Raw genomic sequence first — 18,759 nt, 5'->3', positions numbered from 1 at the left:
TCCAGCTATCCAGTGGGGCCATTGGTGGCATTGGGAAGAATAGTTTTAGATGAGTTTGAGTAGTGAAGGAAGAAGGGGATAAAATCAATAAAGCAAGTTTATTTTTTGTGTTATAATATGCCATATATGAAAGTACATAGATCATAAGGGATTTTTTTTTTTTTTTTTTTTTTACAAATGGAACATGCTAGTATACCTAGGATACTCTAGTAGTCCTTGTATTCCTTCTAAGTCACTACCTAGCTTGCTAAGGGTATCCACTGCAAACCTCAGGAGGAGGAGAAGATTGAATACTTCATAGAGTTGAAAACAAAAGCACATTATCAGGAATTTGGGCCCCATCATTCATTAGAGTCTGAATAATTTTTGGAATGTCTTATTTAGATTGAGGAGTTTTATTTGTCTTTTAAAGCAATTTTACCAGGACACAATCAGAATATGGTCTTGGAGCTAGAAAATTCTGGACAATGCTCTTTTACTTGGAAAGCAAAAACAGTTTAGCTTTCTGGGTACCCATTATGATCTGAGTGTTTACGGCCTCACCAGGTTATATCTTGGTTAACTGTGTTCAGGAACCCACCCTTGCTGCTGGAGCTGAAGGATAAACTCAAGTATGCCAGAGTCTTTTTAGAATACTAATTGAGTCTTTTTTTTTTTTAATAAACTCAAGCTTCCTGAAAGCTCTGTAAAGCAGGGATTGCATATACTTAGTTTGCCTGACATGGAGTAGGTATGCATTGAGCATTTGTTTTTGAAATGAAATTCCAGTTGACCTCTTGTAATTGTTATATCATATATAACACTGCTTACCTGGCTAGATTTGTTTTGCAGTCATCAGTCCTTGCCAAGCTTCAGTGGAGTGAAAGAAGCAAATGAGTGCTTTTAAGATAATGGCAGCCTACCCCTTTATAGCAAATGTTAGGGTTACAACTAATCAAAGGCCAATCTTGTTGCTCAGTTTCCATTGACAATTAAGGTGCCTGTGGGCTGAATAAAACAAATGTTGAAAGATAGAGTCTAAGGTAGAGAATGTACTTTGATAGAGTGATATCTTGCTGGGGAATAGAATCACACTAGAAAGAAAGATTTAGTCACATTGAGCCAAGAAATTCAGTGACATTCCTGAGTTTTGAAGAGCTGAGGGTCATTAACTCTATCTGAGCCAAATTTCAGTTTTCCTTATGACTGTGGATCTCATAGCTATATTCAAAAACTCAGACAAACCAGCACATTGGGGACCATCCTTTGTGACCCCTGCCACCACCATCTGAATCCCAAGAGTTAACTAGTAACTGAAGGGTGTAGTCCAGAGGGGCTGGATCTATAGAAACACAGCCTTTGGATCTAGTCTATAACCTAGCACTCATGAAAGATGCAGCTCTTAACAGAGTAGGCGTGGCTTTGATCTCCAAACCAGACTCATCAAATCTAGAGTAGGGAAGGTGTACATGTGCAGAGGCAGGGTAGAGTAGTCTCCCACCAAGAAAACTCCCCTTTAATGCCCCCCAAAAGGGTGACCCCCCAAGGTGTTGAGTACATCAGCATCAATGAACTTTTTACTGAGGCTTCTATGGGTTTCCATACATCACACGGGGCAGTACTACCTAGTTCCTTACTATGGTTGGGTGTGTGGCTGACTCCTTAAGAATAATCCTTGGCCTAAAGTTCCCATCTTTATCTTGACATGAACTTAGCATGGATGAGGTGTGCTGGAAGCTATATATTTTTAAAATGAAGTTTACATTCACAGATTTAAGATTGTACAATATTAGATATACAATTTGAGGATACAATTTGAGTTTTGACAAAAGCATACACTTTGTGTGACCCGTACCCCAATTAAGATATAGTTCATTTCTTTCACTACAGAATATTCCCTTCTGAGTTCACTCCCTTTCATCTTTGAGTGGAGACTATTCTGCTTTTCACTATGTGTGTTAGATTTAAGGCCATGAGTTAAAACATGGAGATTTTCATTAAGTCTGGATGATGAGAGATGTCAGAAGTTAATATTTATTCAAGTAAACCAGTGGTTCTTAATGTGGGGGTGTCTCCCCAGGAGGCATTTGGCAATGTCTAGAGACATTTTTGACTGTTGTGACTTGAGGGGTACCACTGGCATCCAATGGGCAGAGACCAGGGATGTGGCCAGACCTACAGCGCATAGGACAGCCCCACAACAAAGAATGATCTAGCCCAAATGTTAATAGTGCTGAGGTTGAAAAAGCCTGAGTAAATTATGTGCTCTCTATGGAGAGAGCATCTGTAGATCTCCCAAGTCTTCCAGTTGAGGTTTGCTTTTCCTCTTTTTTTTTTTTAATCTGTCAAGAGCCTGTTAAAGCTAAGAGGGACTCTACAGGGGCTGATTTCTTCCATGCTACCACTCTGTGGTTACACTTCTTGATGTGGGATGGGAGTTGGGCATCTTGGGAGGAAAACTAATAGGAGAAAAGAAAGAAGAAAACAACTTAGGCAGTAACGGGGGGGGGCAGATTTCGAATAATATTAAATCTAGAAAAATGAGTAAGATAAGGGGGAAAATACAGTAGAAATTAATAGTTAAAAATTTAATGTTAAAAATGTAAATGAAGCCAATTGTGGTGGCACACACCTGTTATCTTAGCAACTAGGGAGGCTGAGGCAGGAGGATCACAGGTTTAAGGCCAGCTATGTCAGCTTAGTGAAATCCTGTCTCAAAAAAAGGCAAATGAGTTGAGCTTTAAAATCAAAGAAAGATGTGAGTGAGAATATTCATTAAGAACTTAAAAGTTAGCTGGGCGCTGTGGTGCATGCCTGTAATCCCAGCACCTTGGACACTGAGTCAAGAGAACTTTGAGTTCAAAGGCAGTCTCAGCAATTTAGCAAGGCCCTAAGCAAATTAGTGAGACCATGTCTCTAAATAAAATATATAATAAAGGCTGGAGGACGTGGTTCAGTGGCTAAGTGTCCCTGGGTTCAATCCCTGGTACCAAAAAAGAACATAAAAGTGAGAGTTGGGTGTAGCTCAGTAGTAATGTTTGCCTAGGTTGTACAAGGCCCTGAGTTCTATCCCTGGCACTGAGGGGAAAAAAAGAACATAAAATGGAAAGAGCACTGAAAAGGTAGACCATGAGAAGGCATATATAACATGTGAAAAGTAAGGTTTGAACACAGCAATTGAGAATGAAAAAGGTCAACCTGAGGCAAGATATAAAACAAGGACAAGATGGGACACTGTGGAGCCAAGCTGCCTAGTGATTTGAGGTACAAGTGCTAGATGGGGGAGTAAGGAGGGGTGCAGCAGCTAGAGCAGATAAGGGGAGGGTGGGAAACAAAGTCCTGAGGTGGGACCAGCTCAACACCATGCAAAGTCCCCAGTTCAAGCAACCAGACACAGAAGGCAGAAAGCAATGGGTTCATGTTTCCAGATACCAGCAGCCTGTGTGCCTTTACTTCAGGCTCAGGAGGGACTCCATGGAAACTGCTTAGAACTCTTGGGTGACTCAAGCCTCTGATGACCTGTCCTCTTTAAAAGAGGCCAGGGGTGGGTAAAGAGCTACATGTTGATTAATCAAAACTGAATTTTAAAAAACCAGACCCTTTTAAAAGTCTTAGCAATTTTCTAGGAGGGGTATTGATTTCCTTAGGTTGGATCAAGTATTGCTGGTCCTGCTGAATAATTGTGATGCACACAAACCACAGTGACCAGTATCAGCAGAAGCAAAAGAAATCTGTAGGAACATTGTCTTGAAATTAAGACCTTTGATAGGAACACTTAATACTTCAGGGTATGTTAATTGTTTTTATACCATTTAAGGTAATAACCATCTTTCTTTATGGCTTTCAGCTCTTTTTTTCTGAAATATGAGAATTTATTTTTTGTGTGTACATGACTTTAGGTGTGTGTTTCAAGAGACATTTTGTTATATATTATCTAGCATTGTATATTTTGTATTATAGGATAGTCTCATCTTTCACATTGCAGGCACTGCAAATCTTAGTAATATAGTTTCTTTTATGCTAAGTCATGCGTAACTAGATAGAACAAGACAACTACTCTTTTTTTTAACCTCTTTCTGTTTCTCATTGAGGCAGGCAGTGAATAGTTATTGAGTCTCTCTTATGTGCCAGGTACTGCCATAGCAATATTTAAGACACATTCTCATCCTGAAAGTGATTCCAGTGTGGTAGGGAGAATTTAATAGATGTAAGTAAATGGGTAAATAAAAAATAAAATAAAAACATGCATTCTCCCTGCTCTTAGGCAATTCTACCGAAAGACAAAGCAGGTAGAGGAATTTTTAGAGGAATCAGCACGTGTGAACCCATGAAGCTGGAAAGCAGCATGAGAGAAATATAGGGAGTTCAGGTTTTATGGGCATCTAACAGATGAGGTTAGAGAAGGCGGCTGTGGTCAGTCATAACAGACTTTTTGGTTGATGTACAAGTCCAAGGTAATAAATACCAAAAGATCTTAATTGAAGTTAAGATCTTTCAACATGAACACTTAATACTTCAGAGTGGGTTAATTGTTTTTATACCATTGAAAGTAATAACCATTTTTCTTTTGGCTTTAAGGTCTTTATTGATTATAGAACATAATCAAGGTTGTCATTTAGAAAAATCATTCTTTAAAAAAAAAAAGAAAAATCATTCTTTCTTGTTTGGTGGTTTTAATCCTTAGAGGGCCAGTGACCAGTTAAGGATGCTGCTAAAATAATCCAGGAAAGAAATGAGGGTCCAAGGAAAGATTGTATAGGAAGGGATACATAGGAAAAAATAGCACTGAGATTATTTAATAGGCAGAATGGCAGGATTTAGTGATCCATAGGATGAGGGTGATGGTGAAGATGACCTCAGAATTTCCTTTTTAAATTGTTGATCAATTAATTATAAATGGGCAAATAAAAATCATTTATTGTGTACTAAATATGATGTTTTGCAATATGTGTACATTATGGAATGGCTAAATCAAGGTAATTAACATGTTGCTTTATATATTTACCTTTTTTATGAAATCTGAAAATGTTGAACTAATAGAAGCAGATATTAGAAAGGTCTGCTGGGGCTGGGAGGGTTGGGGGAGGGCATTGAAGAGATGTTGGTCAAATAATAAGAAATTTCTGTTAGACATAGGAAGAATAAGTTTGAGAGCTATATTGTACAACATAGTGTCTATTGACTAACATAGTTAATAACAATGTATTACTTTTTTGAAAATTGCTAACTTCAGAGTTTCTGATGAGGTTGTCACAATTCCTGAGAGAGGAAATGGAGAAAGAAGGGCAGGTCTTAGGGAAAGATGATGAGTTGGTTCTGAACATGTTCCAAAGATTCAATATCTATTTATCTAGCTATAGTTTTTTAAAATTTTTTACTGGAAAGCCTAGGTAGAGAAACTTAAAAACTATTGTCTTGTGAAAATCAAGATAAAGTTGAGCTGAAATTTTATGTCTGTGAAAAAATGTATTTTAGGTTCTGACTTCCTCAGAACTTCAGGAATACATTTACTTCTCATGAAGTGCTTGTATGTGTCTTTCAGGGCAGGAGTGACTGAGCTTATGAATATGTCATGTTGTATATATTTGGTTTGTAGCATGGATAGAAGGCTGAAAATTGCTTCTGCATTTCAGATAATTCAGAGGTCCGTGGGGCCAGCCAGCCTGAGCCTGCTCACCTTCAGAGTCTATGCAGCACCAAAAAAGGATGCGCCTCACAAAAATTCCATGAAAGTTGATGAGGTAACATGCTGTTCATGCAGTGATATATTTTGGACATCTGACTTAGTTACTGTAGAAGAGATTTTACAAATTGTATATCAGGAGGATAGTTAGAAGATAATTATTTTAATTTTTTATTTTTGCAGTGCTGTGGCCTTGTGCATTCTAGGTAAGCACTCTACCACTAAGCTATACCCCAGCACAGTTAGAAGATATTTAAAAGGATTATTTGTGTTTTTCATTTGGTGTTAAGTTTTTTGAGCTCTTTGTATATTCTGTATATTAATGCCCTGATTAGCAGTGGCAAAGATTTTCTCCCATCTGTAAATGGGCAAAGGAACTAAACAGACACTTCTAAAAAGGAGAAATACAAAGGGTCAACAGATATATTAAAAAAAAAAAAAAAACAAAACTTCAACGTCTCCAGCAATTAAATGCAGATTAAAACTACATGAGATTTCATTTCCAATCAGAAAGGCAATTATCAATAATACAAGTAACAATGTTAGCAAGGATGTGAGGATGAGGGTACACTCATACATTGTTGGTGGCACTACAAATTAATATAACCTCTGTGGGAAGCAGTATGGAGATTCCTCAAAAATCTAAAAATGGAACCACCATAGGACCTAGCTATCCCACTCCTTGGTATATATCCAGAGGATTTTAAATCAGCATACTAGGCTAGGGCTGTAGCTCAGTGGCAGAATACTTGCCTAGCAAGTGTGAGGCACTGGCTTCTCAACAGTATATAAAAATAAAGTAAAAGTATTCTGTCCATCTGCAAAAAATTTTAAAAATAAAATCAGTTTACTACAGTGATGCAGCCACATCAATGTTTATAGCAGCACAATTCACAATAGTTAAGCTGTGGAACCAACCTAGGTGCCCTTCAACAGATGAATGGATAAAGAAAATGTGATACACATACACACACACACACACACACACATATGTATAATGAGTATTATTCAGCCATAAAGAAGACTGACTTTATGGCATTTGTTGGTAAATGAATGGAACAGGAGACTATCATGGTAAGTGAAATAAGCCAGTCCCCCCCAAACCAAAAGCCAAATATTTTCTCTGATATATGGAAGCTAATCCTAAATAAGGGTGGGGAGGGATGTGAAAAAAAAAGAATAGAAGAAAGATCAGAGGAGTAAACAAAGGGCAATGAAAGGAAGGGAGGAGAGATGCGACAGAGAAAGTCAGTGGAATGAATTTTCCTATGTACATATATAAATATACCACAGTGAATCTCATCATCACATACATCCATAAGATACTAATTTAAAAAATAAGTAAATAGCAGGAGGATCAATAAAGTAGAGAGAAGGCAACAGGGGGTGGAAGGAAGGGAGGGGAAGGGGAAATACTGGGGACTGGCCCGCCATGGTGGCACATGCCTGTAATCCCAGAGTTCCCAGAGTTCAAACCAGCACAATTCACAATAGTTAAGCTGTGGAACCAACTGAGTTGCTTAGCACCTCACCTCAGCAATGGTGAGGTGCTAAGCAACCCAGTGAGACCCTGTCTTTAAATAAAATACGAAATTGGGCTGGGAATGTGGCTCAGTGATCCAATGCCCCTGAGTTCAATCCCCAGTACCAAAGAAAGAAAGAAATACTGGGGACTGAATTAGAAGAAATTATATTCCATGCTTTTATAATTATGCCATAGTATATATTTCTATTATCATATATAACTAAAAAGAAATATATTTCCTTACAGTTTGTTTTCTTTGTGGGAAATTAGTAAACTGCGGCTTTTTCAACAGATGAACTTTAATGGTGGTATTGAACTTTAACAGATGAACTAAGGGTAAAATTAAGAAATATTTTATAGATTTTTTAATGGGGAACCTGCCATGTCCCAGTAGATTATAAATACAGCTTAACTTTTTTTTTTTTTGGTACTAGGGATTGAATTTAGCCCAGAGCCACATCCCTAGTTCTTTTATTTTTCATTTTAAGGCAAGGTCTCACTAAGTTGCTTAGGGCCTTGCCAAATTGATCAGTCTGACCTTGAATTTACAATCCTCCTGCCTGAGCCTCTGGAGCCACTGGAGTACTGGCATGTACCACCATGCCCAACTGCAACTCACTTTTCTAAGCAGCCTTCCTGATTCTGGACTGCTTGATCAAGCCAAGAAAACATTCACATTTTTCTTAAAGAAATCAGAGATCTGATTCTCTCTGCTTCTTGGCTGGTAAAAATCCTAAGTAGATACTTAGTATACATTAAATAATCAAACAAGAAATCTTTACATTGTTTGGATTCTTTTTTTGTCTGTACTTCCCACTGATTATTTGGATATTCAGTTTCTGTTTCCTTTGAATAAATTGAGGTACAGTTTTACCTTTAGTCCCTTGTAGGGTTACTTGAAAGGTGTTTATATAAAGCTAATTAGCTTATCTTTTGCCCTTTACTCTTTTCTCAGGCTTTGGGACAATAGCATTGTTGAGAGTGAAGAGGGCAGCCAGTAGTGTCTAAGAAAATTATTCTCTGGGTGGGGAACAAACCTGCTCTCCTTTGATTAGCACCAGACTGATCATTTGAACTATGTATTCAGTTATTCTTCAGTTACTCTCAAGCATTTTTAAACACCCCCCTCAACCTATTCTTTTTTTATAATTTATTTTTTAGTTGTAGATAGACACAATATCTTTACTTCTTTATTTTTAAATATTTTTTTAGTCGTTGATAAACCTTTATTTTATTTGCTTATTTATATGTGGTGCTGGAAATCGAACGCAGTGCCTCACACGTATGTGGCAAGCACTCTACCTCTGAGCTATACCCCAACCCCTCAACCTACTCTTTAGAGCGATAGACTCCTTTTTCTAAACTAAACCTGGGGTGAAATACCAGATACCAGTGTAAATGGATGAAAGAAAGGTGCTTTGTTTTCCATCAGTGGATGAGGAGGGAAATGATACCATGTAGCTCTGCCCTCTTATCCTTATCCTTATTTTTTTAGTTGTAGATGGACATAATACCTTTATTTTATTTATTTATTTTTATGTAGTGCTGAGGATCAAACACAGTGCCTCACACATACTAAGCAAGTGCTCTACCACTGAGCTACAACCCAAGCCCCTTGTCATTATCCTTATGATTAAGGAAATAATGTGCAAAGATCATCTGAAGTAAAGTTTTAGGTTGTGTGTAACCCTTAGAGTCATTGTAATTTATAAATTATTAGAAATATTGCACCTACAAATTTGATAATTTATTACATGATCTCATTACTGTGTATGCTTTTTTATTTTTGTTTGAATGTGTGCAGCTTTCACTCTACTCAGCTCCCGAGGGTCAATGTAAATATGTGGAGGAGCCGAGGACTCAACTTGAAGAAAGCATCTCACAGCTCCGACATCATTTTGAGCCGTATACCAGTTGGTGTCAGGTACAGCTGTTAGAGTCAATAATGAAAAGTCTATATAGAGCCAGCATGGTAGCATATACCTGTAATCCTGGTGACTCAGGAGTGCACCTGTAATCCCAGCTCCTTGGGAGGATTGCAGGTTTGAGGCCAGCCCCAGCAATTTAGCAAGGCCTTAAGCAATTTAGCAATTCCCAGTCTCAAAATAAAAAGGGCTGGGACATAGTTCTGTGATAAAGTATCACTGGGTTCAGTCCCCTGGTACCAAAACAACAACAATAACAAAAAGGTAAGAAAAAAAGTCCATGTTGGATACATGATTTTAGAAAAAGGCATAATAAAAGGGTCCAGGTTAAGAGTTCTCTGCTTACAAATGTTCATCAGTGCCACAGGGAGAGCAGGTGCAACAGTGCCCTGGATTCCTTGTGGCACCAGTTGCTGTAGCTGCAGGGAAAATTTTCCTCTCCCTAGGTGGGGTTTGTACCTTGACTAGAGAGAAGAGGGCTGGTAATTGCCTTGTTGGTTGTGGTTATGAAAACATTGTGTTTACTAGAGAGCATATGGGACTGTAATGAAAGTAAACGGATATAATGTAAACATACTAAAACTGGGACATTTTTCTTTCTTAGAGATTCTATAAACTGAGCATCTCTAATCGTGAGGCATTTTGGATATTGGATTTTCAGAGTAGAGATGTTCAACTGGTATAGTTTATGCAAGTATTCCAAAATAAAAAGAAAACTTCTAAAATATAAAATACTTCTAGTCCTAAGCATTTTATATAAGGTATATGACACCTGTGTCACTTTAAACAAATGGTTTTAGTGCATTTAAAATGCTGTAACAGAAAGGTAGATGCCAAAATAGGGTAGAATTACATATTTGAATTGTTTGTCCCAATGAACTACAGGTACAGGTCGGCTTCTGTCTCTAACTTATGTTTTAGGTCAGACATTTGTCATGATGGGAGTGAAAGTATTTCTGTGTTTTTTTAACACCTGAAACCAAAGTTTGCAATTTACAGAATTTGTAGGTATTGATACATGTTTGCCATATTTCATCTTGATTTTGAAAACTGAATAAAAACTAATAAAAAATGAATAAAAACTAATATGTTGGTGTGTATGAAATGTCAGATTTACTTTGCTTGAGATTTACAAGTTCAATTTTTATCCAGGGCTTGTCTTAAAATTTGAAAGTTTCATGTGCCACTGCTGAGTTTTTGTTTACCAAGTGAGATAAAAAAGTACTGCCCATGACCTCTATCAATAATATAATTTGGGCCTTTATACTTAAGTGAGTTATGAAATACCTAAAGACTTTATACGTATTGTGTTGTAAAGTGCTTAGACTTTGTTATCTTGTTCTAGGTTTTTAATCTGTCTGTAAATAGTTTAGATAAAGTCAGCAAGGGGCTGAGGTGTAGATCAATGATAGAGAGCATGTTTTGCGTGTATAAGGACCTGGATTCAATCCCTAGCACCATAAAATCAAATAAAAAACAAAACAAAATAAAAAAGAAAGAAAAAACATAAGGTCAATAAATTTGTGTAAATATTTTTGTGTCATGTAAGCTTGACTATTGTTATTTCTGGTATGTCTGATTTTGTATTGTTTTTGGTGCTGGGGATTGAACCTAGGGCCTTGTGCATGCTAAGTACATGATTTACCACTGAACTACACCCCCAGCCCAATATATTTTTTTAATGAAAGTGTTTTATCTTTTTACCTTTCAACAACCTAACGTTGTTTTTGTCTTTTCCTTTTCCTTTTATGCATGATATTCAGTGCAGTAAAACACCTCTCTGGATGATAAAGTAGTTATCAGCATATCTGTTTGCACTACTTCTAAATGATTTTCTTCTAATTGTAATGGTTTTATTTTCCTGGGTGGAATGAAGTTTTCATGAATGGAAATATTTCTAATTCCTGGTTCCTTTTTCAGACCACCAATTTCTAGTCCTTCCTTGAAGATCTAATTTGTTTTAATAGTAAAATATTTTTTTTACCTTTACTTTATTTGTTTTTAACTTTTTTTAATGTGGTGCTGGGGATCGAACCCAGTGCCTCACGCATGCTAGGCAAGCACTCTACCATTGAGCTACAACCCCAGCCCCAATAGTAAAATATTAATCTAGTAAAAGAAGTGGACTGTCACTCTGTATTTCAACCTGTAGGTTTTCTTTCTCTTTAATGGGTGGAAGAGAAACCTATAATGGATTTTACTGAAGAAATATTCATTTCTTTCTGTCTTCCCCCAAATTCAGCATTTATTATTTAAGGCCATTTAAAATAATGAGAGTAACTTTTTCTGGCTTGAACTGAATTATCTAAAATAAATCCTTTTTTTAAATGGCAGTTCTGATCCTTCTAATACCCTAATGTCTCCTTTTCCATCTTTGCTGTAGAGGTCTTGAAGGTGGATATCTTCTAGCTAGTCCCTGGTTTCCTTTAGGATCATCTGATGTTCATATACAAAGCTTTTTTTTTTTTTCTTTTTTCCTTTTTTGAGATGGAATCTCAATGTTGCCCAAGCTCCTCTCAAACTTCTAGACTTAAGGATCCTCCCACCTCAGCCTCAGGGAGTGCTAGAATTACAGGCCTGTTCCACTGCCTGGCTACAAAGCTTTTTTTTATTGTTATTAAAAGAATGTTGTTACTTCATTTGCTTCAGAATTTTGGGGTATCTCTCCAAACTGAGTCATTTGATCCTTTGTCTCATTGAAGCTGGTCATTTTCTGCTTCAAATGGGTACTTTCCAGATGTAAGCTATAAAATAATGGCAAAACCAGGAAATAGACAATATGAAACACAAATTTAATTTCATAGGAAAAGGATTGCCTCTAAATTATCAAGGGGATTGATCTTTAGTCTATTTTCTTCCATTTTAGGAGAAGAGTAAGAATGCTGGGTTGTTAAAAGCACTGTAGTTGGAATCTTTGCCCCTGTGGCAATAGGAAACCATTCTGCTAAGCAGTTTGCAGTGAAGGGAAAATTACAAAAGAAAAAAAAAAAAGAACCCAGAAAGTATCTCTTTATTCAAAATCTGTTAATAGCTAGGAGTGTAGCTCAGTGGTAGAGCATGTTCTTAGCTCTCCCAGGGCCTTGGATTCAGTTCCCAGCATCAAAAACAAAAATGTTCAGTAAAGTATATATATATTGTTACTTTATAATCAGCAAATTCTACTCATTCTGTTCCTTTTTACTTTTTTAGGAAACATACTCCAAAACTAAGCCCAAGATGCAAAGTTTGGTTCAATGGGGGCTAGGTAAGTCATTTTGTTATTAGGCATAATCAGTTACTTCAATAATATTGAACTGTTTAACTGGAGTTCTATGAATGGAATCTAGAGATATATGGATTTGTTTAAATCTTACGCAGAATTTTAGAACTGTGTGAATTTTTCTAGAAAGAAAATCTGTTCTTTTCATCCAGATTTCAGGAGGCTCATATCCCCTAAGTTTCTTCAACATTATTAAGATTATAGGGTTAGCAAGTGCAGATACACTGTGTTTTTAACAAAATGGATTTCCAGGTACAATGTAGTACAGCACACTAACTCATCAGTAGATTCCTAGAATCAAAATAGTTAACTTACATTGCTATTATTACATGCTATAGAAGTTTAGAGGCAGGAAGGAACTGAGCTGCTGTGCCTGGGAAAGGTCTTATTGCATAATTAGTAGTGTTCCTACATTTTTTTTTCATTGTCCTTGATTGTTTCTCATATATAGGCCACTTATCACCTACCTGTACTCATAAACTGAGCTCACAGTCTACATTCTGACTAATGTCAGGAACTGGTAAAACAGAGACTGATCATATTTCATTCCCCTCATTGTGCATCTTGGTGAATCAAAATCTTGTTTTTAAAAGGATGTGTTTTCATGATAACAAAAAAAAAATGGGACTGAAGAAGCCTTTTCATTCATTATTTGCAGTATTTGTTTTGTTTTTTCTTTTCCTGGACTCAGTTACTGCAAAACTCTAAAGCAGAAACATTCCATTATGAGTTATTATCTGCCAAAGCTCTCAGACCATTTTCCAGAAGCTACAGTGAAGGCATGTTACCAGAAGCTGGGCTCTGGCTTCAAGAGCAATCTTGAAACATCATTTTCCCTATTTCTTTGTAATTTACCTACTTCTGCTCAGCTCACGAAAAGCCATCTGGGTCTCCTCCTGTCAACTGTTCTTATGTGTATGTCTAGAATTAAACAACACTATGCTGGTAGGCAAAAATAAAGGAAAGTAGAAAATTGCCTCAGAAAACCAAGTTGAGAGGATAGAAAGTCAAGACTAGATTGAAGACAAAATAAGTAAAAATTTTAACCAGGTGGAAGTTAATGCAAATGTATAACACAAGCCCTGTAATAGTGTTTAAAATGATTATCACATCTCCCAAAGAATCATGAAAGGAAAATTTTAAGTATCTGGTGTTTTCTGGGGGAGAGATTTACTCAGTATTCTAGCTTATTGGTTCAGTTCAGCATATGTTTGTCAAGTCACATCATGCCAGTCATTGAAGATCAAAGTTGATTAAGAAAGTGGTCACAACCAGTAAGATACATATAATAAATTATTCAATACTAATGCAAATACAGAAATAATTACAGACCACTATTGAAGGTACAGAGGAAGGAGACTAGTTGAATAGTGATTGGGGAGTTGGGAGCAGTGAGGGGAAGGATTTTTAAGATGACTCTTCAAGGACCAGTGTTAGCCACACCAACACGTGGGTGTTGCAGACACAGTGTGATCAAGACTTGGAGGTGGGACTATAAGGAGATAGAGAGTGCTGAAGATGAGGCTGTGAGACATACAGGATGGCTTTGTAAGTCATGAGCTAGCTGAAATTCATTTGTTAATTCATCCAGTATTTCTCATCTCCTGTCAGTGTTCTTAATAAATGTCTGTGGAATGACTATCCGCTGTTAACACTGAGGGAAGATAACATGTAACAAGTATCACAAATCCACCATTTAGGAGCTTATATTCTCCAACTCTATAGCACACTGCACTTAACTATTCAGATGTGTGTTTCCTGGGACATCTGAATAGTTAAGTGCAGTGTGCTATAGAGTTAGGTACCAAGTGATGGTATAGAGAATAAATATGTGATTCCCAATGAAGACAAAAGGTCTGGGCTGATGAACTTAGAAAACACTTTTCTGAGGCGATAGGGTCCAAGCTAGGTCTTATCTGGGTGAGACTGGCTCATTGAAGGGGAGAGGAGAGGATGCATTATGTGAATGGAGTCACAAGGCATGGTGAATAGGCTTATGTGTTATGTTTATTTTTATTTATTCTGTCACCACCAACAGTGGCTATTCCCCACAAGTTTCCTTCATTATCCAAATTTATTGTTCTTGAGTTCAAATAATGAGTTCAGATGGCAAAGGATACTTATTTTTCCTAGGCTTATATATTTGGTTCCTGAAAGAATATAAAAGAAGTTTATTAGCAGCATACAAACAATATGTGGTTTGAAAAGCTTTTGATACTGTTATGTACTACTTGTATGTAAGACTTTGGTTTTTAATGAGTAATTTATGATTTTTTTTCCAATCTGATTTTATTATAGATAGCTATGAATATCTCCAAAATGCACCTCCTGGATTTTTTCCAAGACTTGGTGTTATTGGTTTTGCTGGCCTTGTTGGACTCCTTTTCACTAGAGGTGGGTGCAATTTTGTGGGTTTTTTTTTTTTTTGAACAGTCAGTTCTTGTGGGAAAGATAGGGTATGTTTGGTTCTTTACTTTCAATGAACAGTTTTCAGAATAATGAGTTGGTTCCTGAACATTGACTTCTTAATATGTAATTAATATAGTCATTCACTCCATTCTGTTTAAGCAAATATAAATTTTGTACTCTTTGTAGAAAAGAAATTAGTTTTTTCTTATAAGTACATTTATTGTTCAACTCTTTACTGCTCTTAGGTACAGAGTGAATTATTATTATTATTATTATTATTATTATTATTATTATTATTTTGGCATTGGGGATTGAACTCAGGGTACTTGACCACTGAGCTACATCCCCAGCCCTATTTTATATTTTATTTAGAGACAGGGTCTCACTGAGCTGTTCAGTGCCTTGCTTTTTGCTGAGGCTGGCTTTGATGTCGGGATCCTTCTGCCTCAGTCCCTGGAGTTTCTAGGATTATAGGCGTGCGCCACCATGCCTGGCTAGAGTGAATTTTTGTTCAGTCTTTCATACCTGAGAAATAAACTGTTTCTAAATGTTTCACTGTTATTGTCAGGCTATTAATCACAGTAAATAGAGCACTAACTTAATAGAGAACTTATTAACTTTTTGATGTGTCATGGCTTCAGTCAGTAATGATGTAAAAAATTTTAAAATGCTTAAAATTAAAGCTGGGTTTAGTGGCCTGTAATCCCAGCTACTCCGGAGGCTGAGGCAGGAGGATCAGAAGTTGAAGGCCAGCACTGGCAACTTAGCAGGACCCCATCTCAATAAAAAAAGCTAACAAATGTCAACTTAAATATATTATGTAGGTACTGAAGGCATTGCTCAGTGATATAGCACTTGCTTAGCATATATGAGGCCCTAGGTCAATCTCTAGCACCACCAACCCCAAAATAACACTACACTCACTATTAGATTACAGAACATTTATAAAAAATAAAGGATGATAAAAGACTTTACTATGATGAGTTTAAGTTTTTGTGAAATTCTTGAAGTTTTGCTGACTCTAAAATGAATGCTTATGGTATAAAATTCAGTTAAAGAATTCTTTTTCTTTTTTAATATATTTTTAGTTGTAAATGGACCTTTATTTATTTATATGTGGTGCTGAGAATCGAACCCAGTGCCTCACACATACTAGGCAAGCACTCTACCACTGAATCACAACCCCAGCTCCAGTTACAGGAATTCTTTTTTTAAAAACAAATATTTATTTATTAGTTTTAGATGGATGCAATATCTTTATTTTACATTTATGTGGTACTGAGGGTTGAACCCAGTGCCTTGCACGTGCAAGGCAAGCGCTCTACAACTGAGCTTCAAACCTAAATTCTTAAAGAGAAATTCCTATAAAGAACCCTGTAATCTGACCCCCCTAAAACAGAACCATAGTTTGATACCTATTTCACCAGTTTTAGAACTCTTTCTTCTTGATGCATTAAGTGTTATTTTAGAATCTGGAGCGTAAATGCAGCCCTAGTGCTACTCCCAATTCACCTGCTGAATGAACGGTATCTTAGTCTCCTTGCCTTTCTCTCATCTTGTACTAAGCAATGAGAATTAAATTTCCATTTCTTTTTTTTAGTAACCAATTTGCAAAGCAACACTATTTTTCATATATCTTTCCCCTTATTTCCTGCAAAGCTGTTCAGAAAAGGATTCCATTGTCATTTAAATAGTGCTTGGGATTTATAAACATCCCAAGGCCAGGGGTATTGGAATTGTGGCTATGACTAGAATGTGGAATCCAGTGAGATAAGCTTCTACCTCCCTCTCTGTTGTTTGAGCATGTGGGGGAGTCTTGCAAGCCCAAAGAAAGCTTTCAGTGCTATGGGTAACTTCCTGTCCTATCAGGTGTTTGTCCGCCATCCTCTAGGGTTTCCATCCTGAGGAGGGTTGGAGACTGCACTCTCCTGGGCAAAGTGTACCTGCTACCATGGGTCCTATCCCTTTGTGTTTGTTTGCTTATTTGTTCCTAGCTTTTTTTTCCCTTCCTGGAAGGGCCTGGTAGCATTAAAATAATTTGAAACTTTCATTCTTTTTTTAAAAAAAAATGTCCACATAGGCACATGCATGTGTGCATGCACACATTCATGCACTCACAGGTGATAGTAAATTTTTTTTCATGGCCATTTAGAAGGGCCTGAGGTGAAAAGCATCAGAGGGGTTCACTGAGCAAGATAAATGGGATGGTAGACTCATTTATGGGTGACAAGTGTGGTTTTCAGGCCCCTCCAGGGAGATAATCCCCTATGCAGCAGCAGGATGGGCTCAGAAGTCCCTCCTGGTAGGGTTTCTTGAGCACACCTGCTAAGTAGTGTGCCTAAGTTAATGAGGAGGCCTGCGACTATAATGGTGACACAGTGCTCCCAGAGTGAGAGCTGTGCTTCTGGTGGCTCTTCCCCTCACTGACAGCCAGTGAGTAATTGTCCTTTGCAACGCTGATACTCACTGCCTACACCACTGGCTTTTTGGGAGGGGTGAGCATGAAGGTGGGCATGCGGGCATGCAGTCATACCTCCTTCCTAAGGTGTGTGTGTGGACCTTCCAGCTCATTGTGTAGACCAGCAGGGCCCAAAAACCCAAGAGCTGCTACTTATCAGCTTTCCCTAGAGAAGTGAAAAATGAGTGTCATTAGTTTTGCTGGTCTCTTCAGCTAGTCCCCACCTGCTTGGGCATAAAGCTTCAAGTGGACAGGGAAGACCTGAGGAATAACAGATTTTTCTGTTCCAGGATAATTATATCCTTTTAACCCAGGCAATAGGACTTGGAGAGAAACATTTTTTTTAATATATTTTTTTAGTTGTAGATGAACACAATACTTTTATTTTGTTTATTTATTTATTTATATGTGGTGTTGAGGATCGAACCTAGTGCCTCACATGTGTGAGGCAAGCGCTCTACCACTGAACCACAACCCCAGCCCCGAAACATTAACTTATTAATAGTCTAGTCGATAATACTCATATTCTCAATAGCCCCAGTTTTATCTTTGAATATTTATCTGTTTAAAGTTTAAAACCAGGGGCTTGGAGTGTAGCTCAGTGGTAGAGTGCTTGCCTAGCATGCCTGAGGCCCTGGGTTGAAAACCCAGCCCCACAAAATTTTTTTTTTAAGAAAAATAAAGTATAAAATTAATAAGCAGCACTTGCATTGGTAGAATTGTATATTATTAATACACATTGCCCTAACGTGTATCCATCAAAAACACCATCCATGCCTCTCAGTGGAGACTACTTCTTTTTTTTTATTTTTTCATACACACACACACACAGTTGTAGATGGACAAAATACATTTATTTTGTTTGCTCATTTTTATGTGGTGCTGAGGATTGAATACAGTGCTTCACACATGCTAGTCAAGCGCTCCGCTACTGAGCTACAACCACAGCCCTCAGTGACTATTTCTAATGTTAAGTCCACCTGCATTCTCCTTTTTCACCCTCTGCCACTTTTTGTTTTTACCTCATTCTCAGGTTTCTCCAAATTCAGCATCCTGTTGTTTATCAATTCCTCTTTTCTCCATAGCTCCCATCCTCTGCAGCCTGACCTCAGACTTCAACACAGCTGTTGTTTTAGGACTTCCTTTATGCTCTCTTGGGCTTGAGCCCCCTGTTCTTATCTTCTGGGTTATCTTCTCCTTGGTTTATTTTGCCATGTTGTTCAACCATATGCTTAAATTTCTTTTAAAAAAGAGTCTCTTTAAAAATATATGGGAGACAAACTTTCCAAGACCTTGCATGTCTGCCATTATACCAAGTGATAGTTTAGATAGTGATATCATTTGTTTTCCACTAAAACTTTGAAAACTGGGTCTTGTAGCATCTGGCATATAGATGGGAGAGTCAATAGCCAGACCTGTTCCTTCTGAAGTCATTCTTTGTTTTCCCTCCTCGAACTTTTAAGGATCTTTTTAAATCTTTTGTTTTCTGAATTTCTATGGTGCTGTGACTATATAGATGTT

The 18,759-nt window shown here is 37.3% G+C and overlaps 1 protein-coding gene across 2 annotated transcripts in view; it reads left to right on the top strand.

Annotated features, from left to right (window-relative positions):
* The window catches only part of Apoo (apolipoprotein O), a 53,352-nt gene that overhangs the window by 12,154 nt on the left and 22,439 nt on the right, over positions 1–18,759 (top strand). For both annotated transcript variants that reach the window (XM_027927462.2, XM_027927461.2), the window contains exons 2-5: positions 5,613–5,720; positions 8,992–9,111; positions 12,302–12,356; positions 14,670–14,765. In XM_027927462.2, coding sequence (XP_027783263.1) covers positions 5,613–5,720; positions 8,992–9,111; positions 12,302–12,356; positions 14,670–14,765 — 379 coding nt within the window. The remainder of the gene's footprint in view (positions 1–5,612; positions 5,721–8,991; positions 9,112–12,301; positions 12,357–14,669; positions 14,766–18,759) is intronic.

Source organism: Marmota flaviventris, chromosome X, assembly GCF_047511675.1.
Source record: "Marmota flaviventris isolate mMarFla1 chromosome X, mMarFla1.hap1, whole genome shotgun sequence".
NCBI classification, from domain to species: domain Eukaryota; kingdom Metazoa; phylum Chordata; class Mammalia; order Rodentia; family Sciuridae; genus Marmota; species Marmota flaviventris.
Note: the sequence above shows the minus strand (reverse complement) of the source record. Positions and strands in the feature narration are given on the sequence as shown.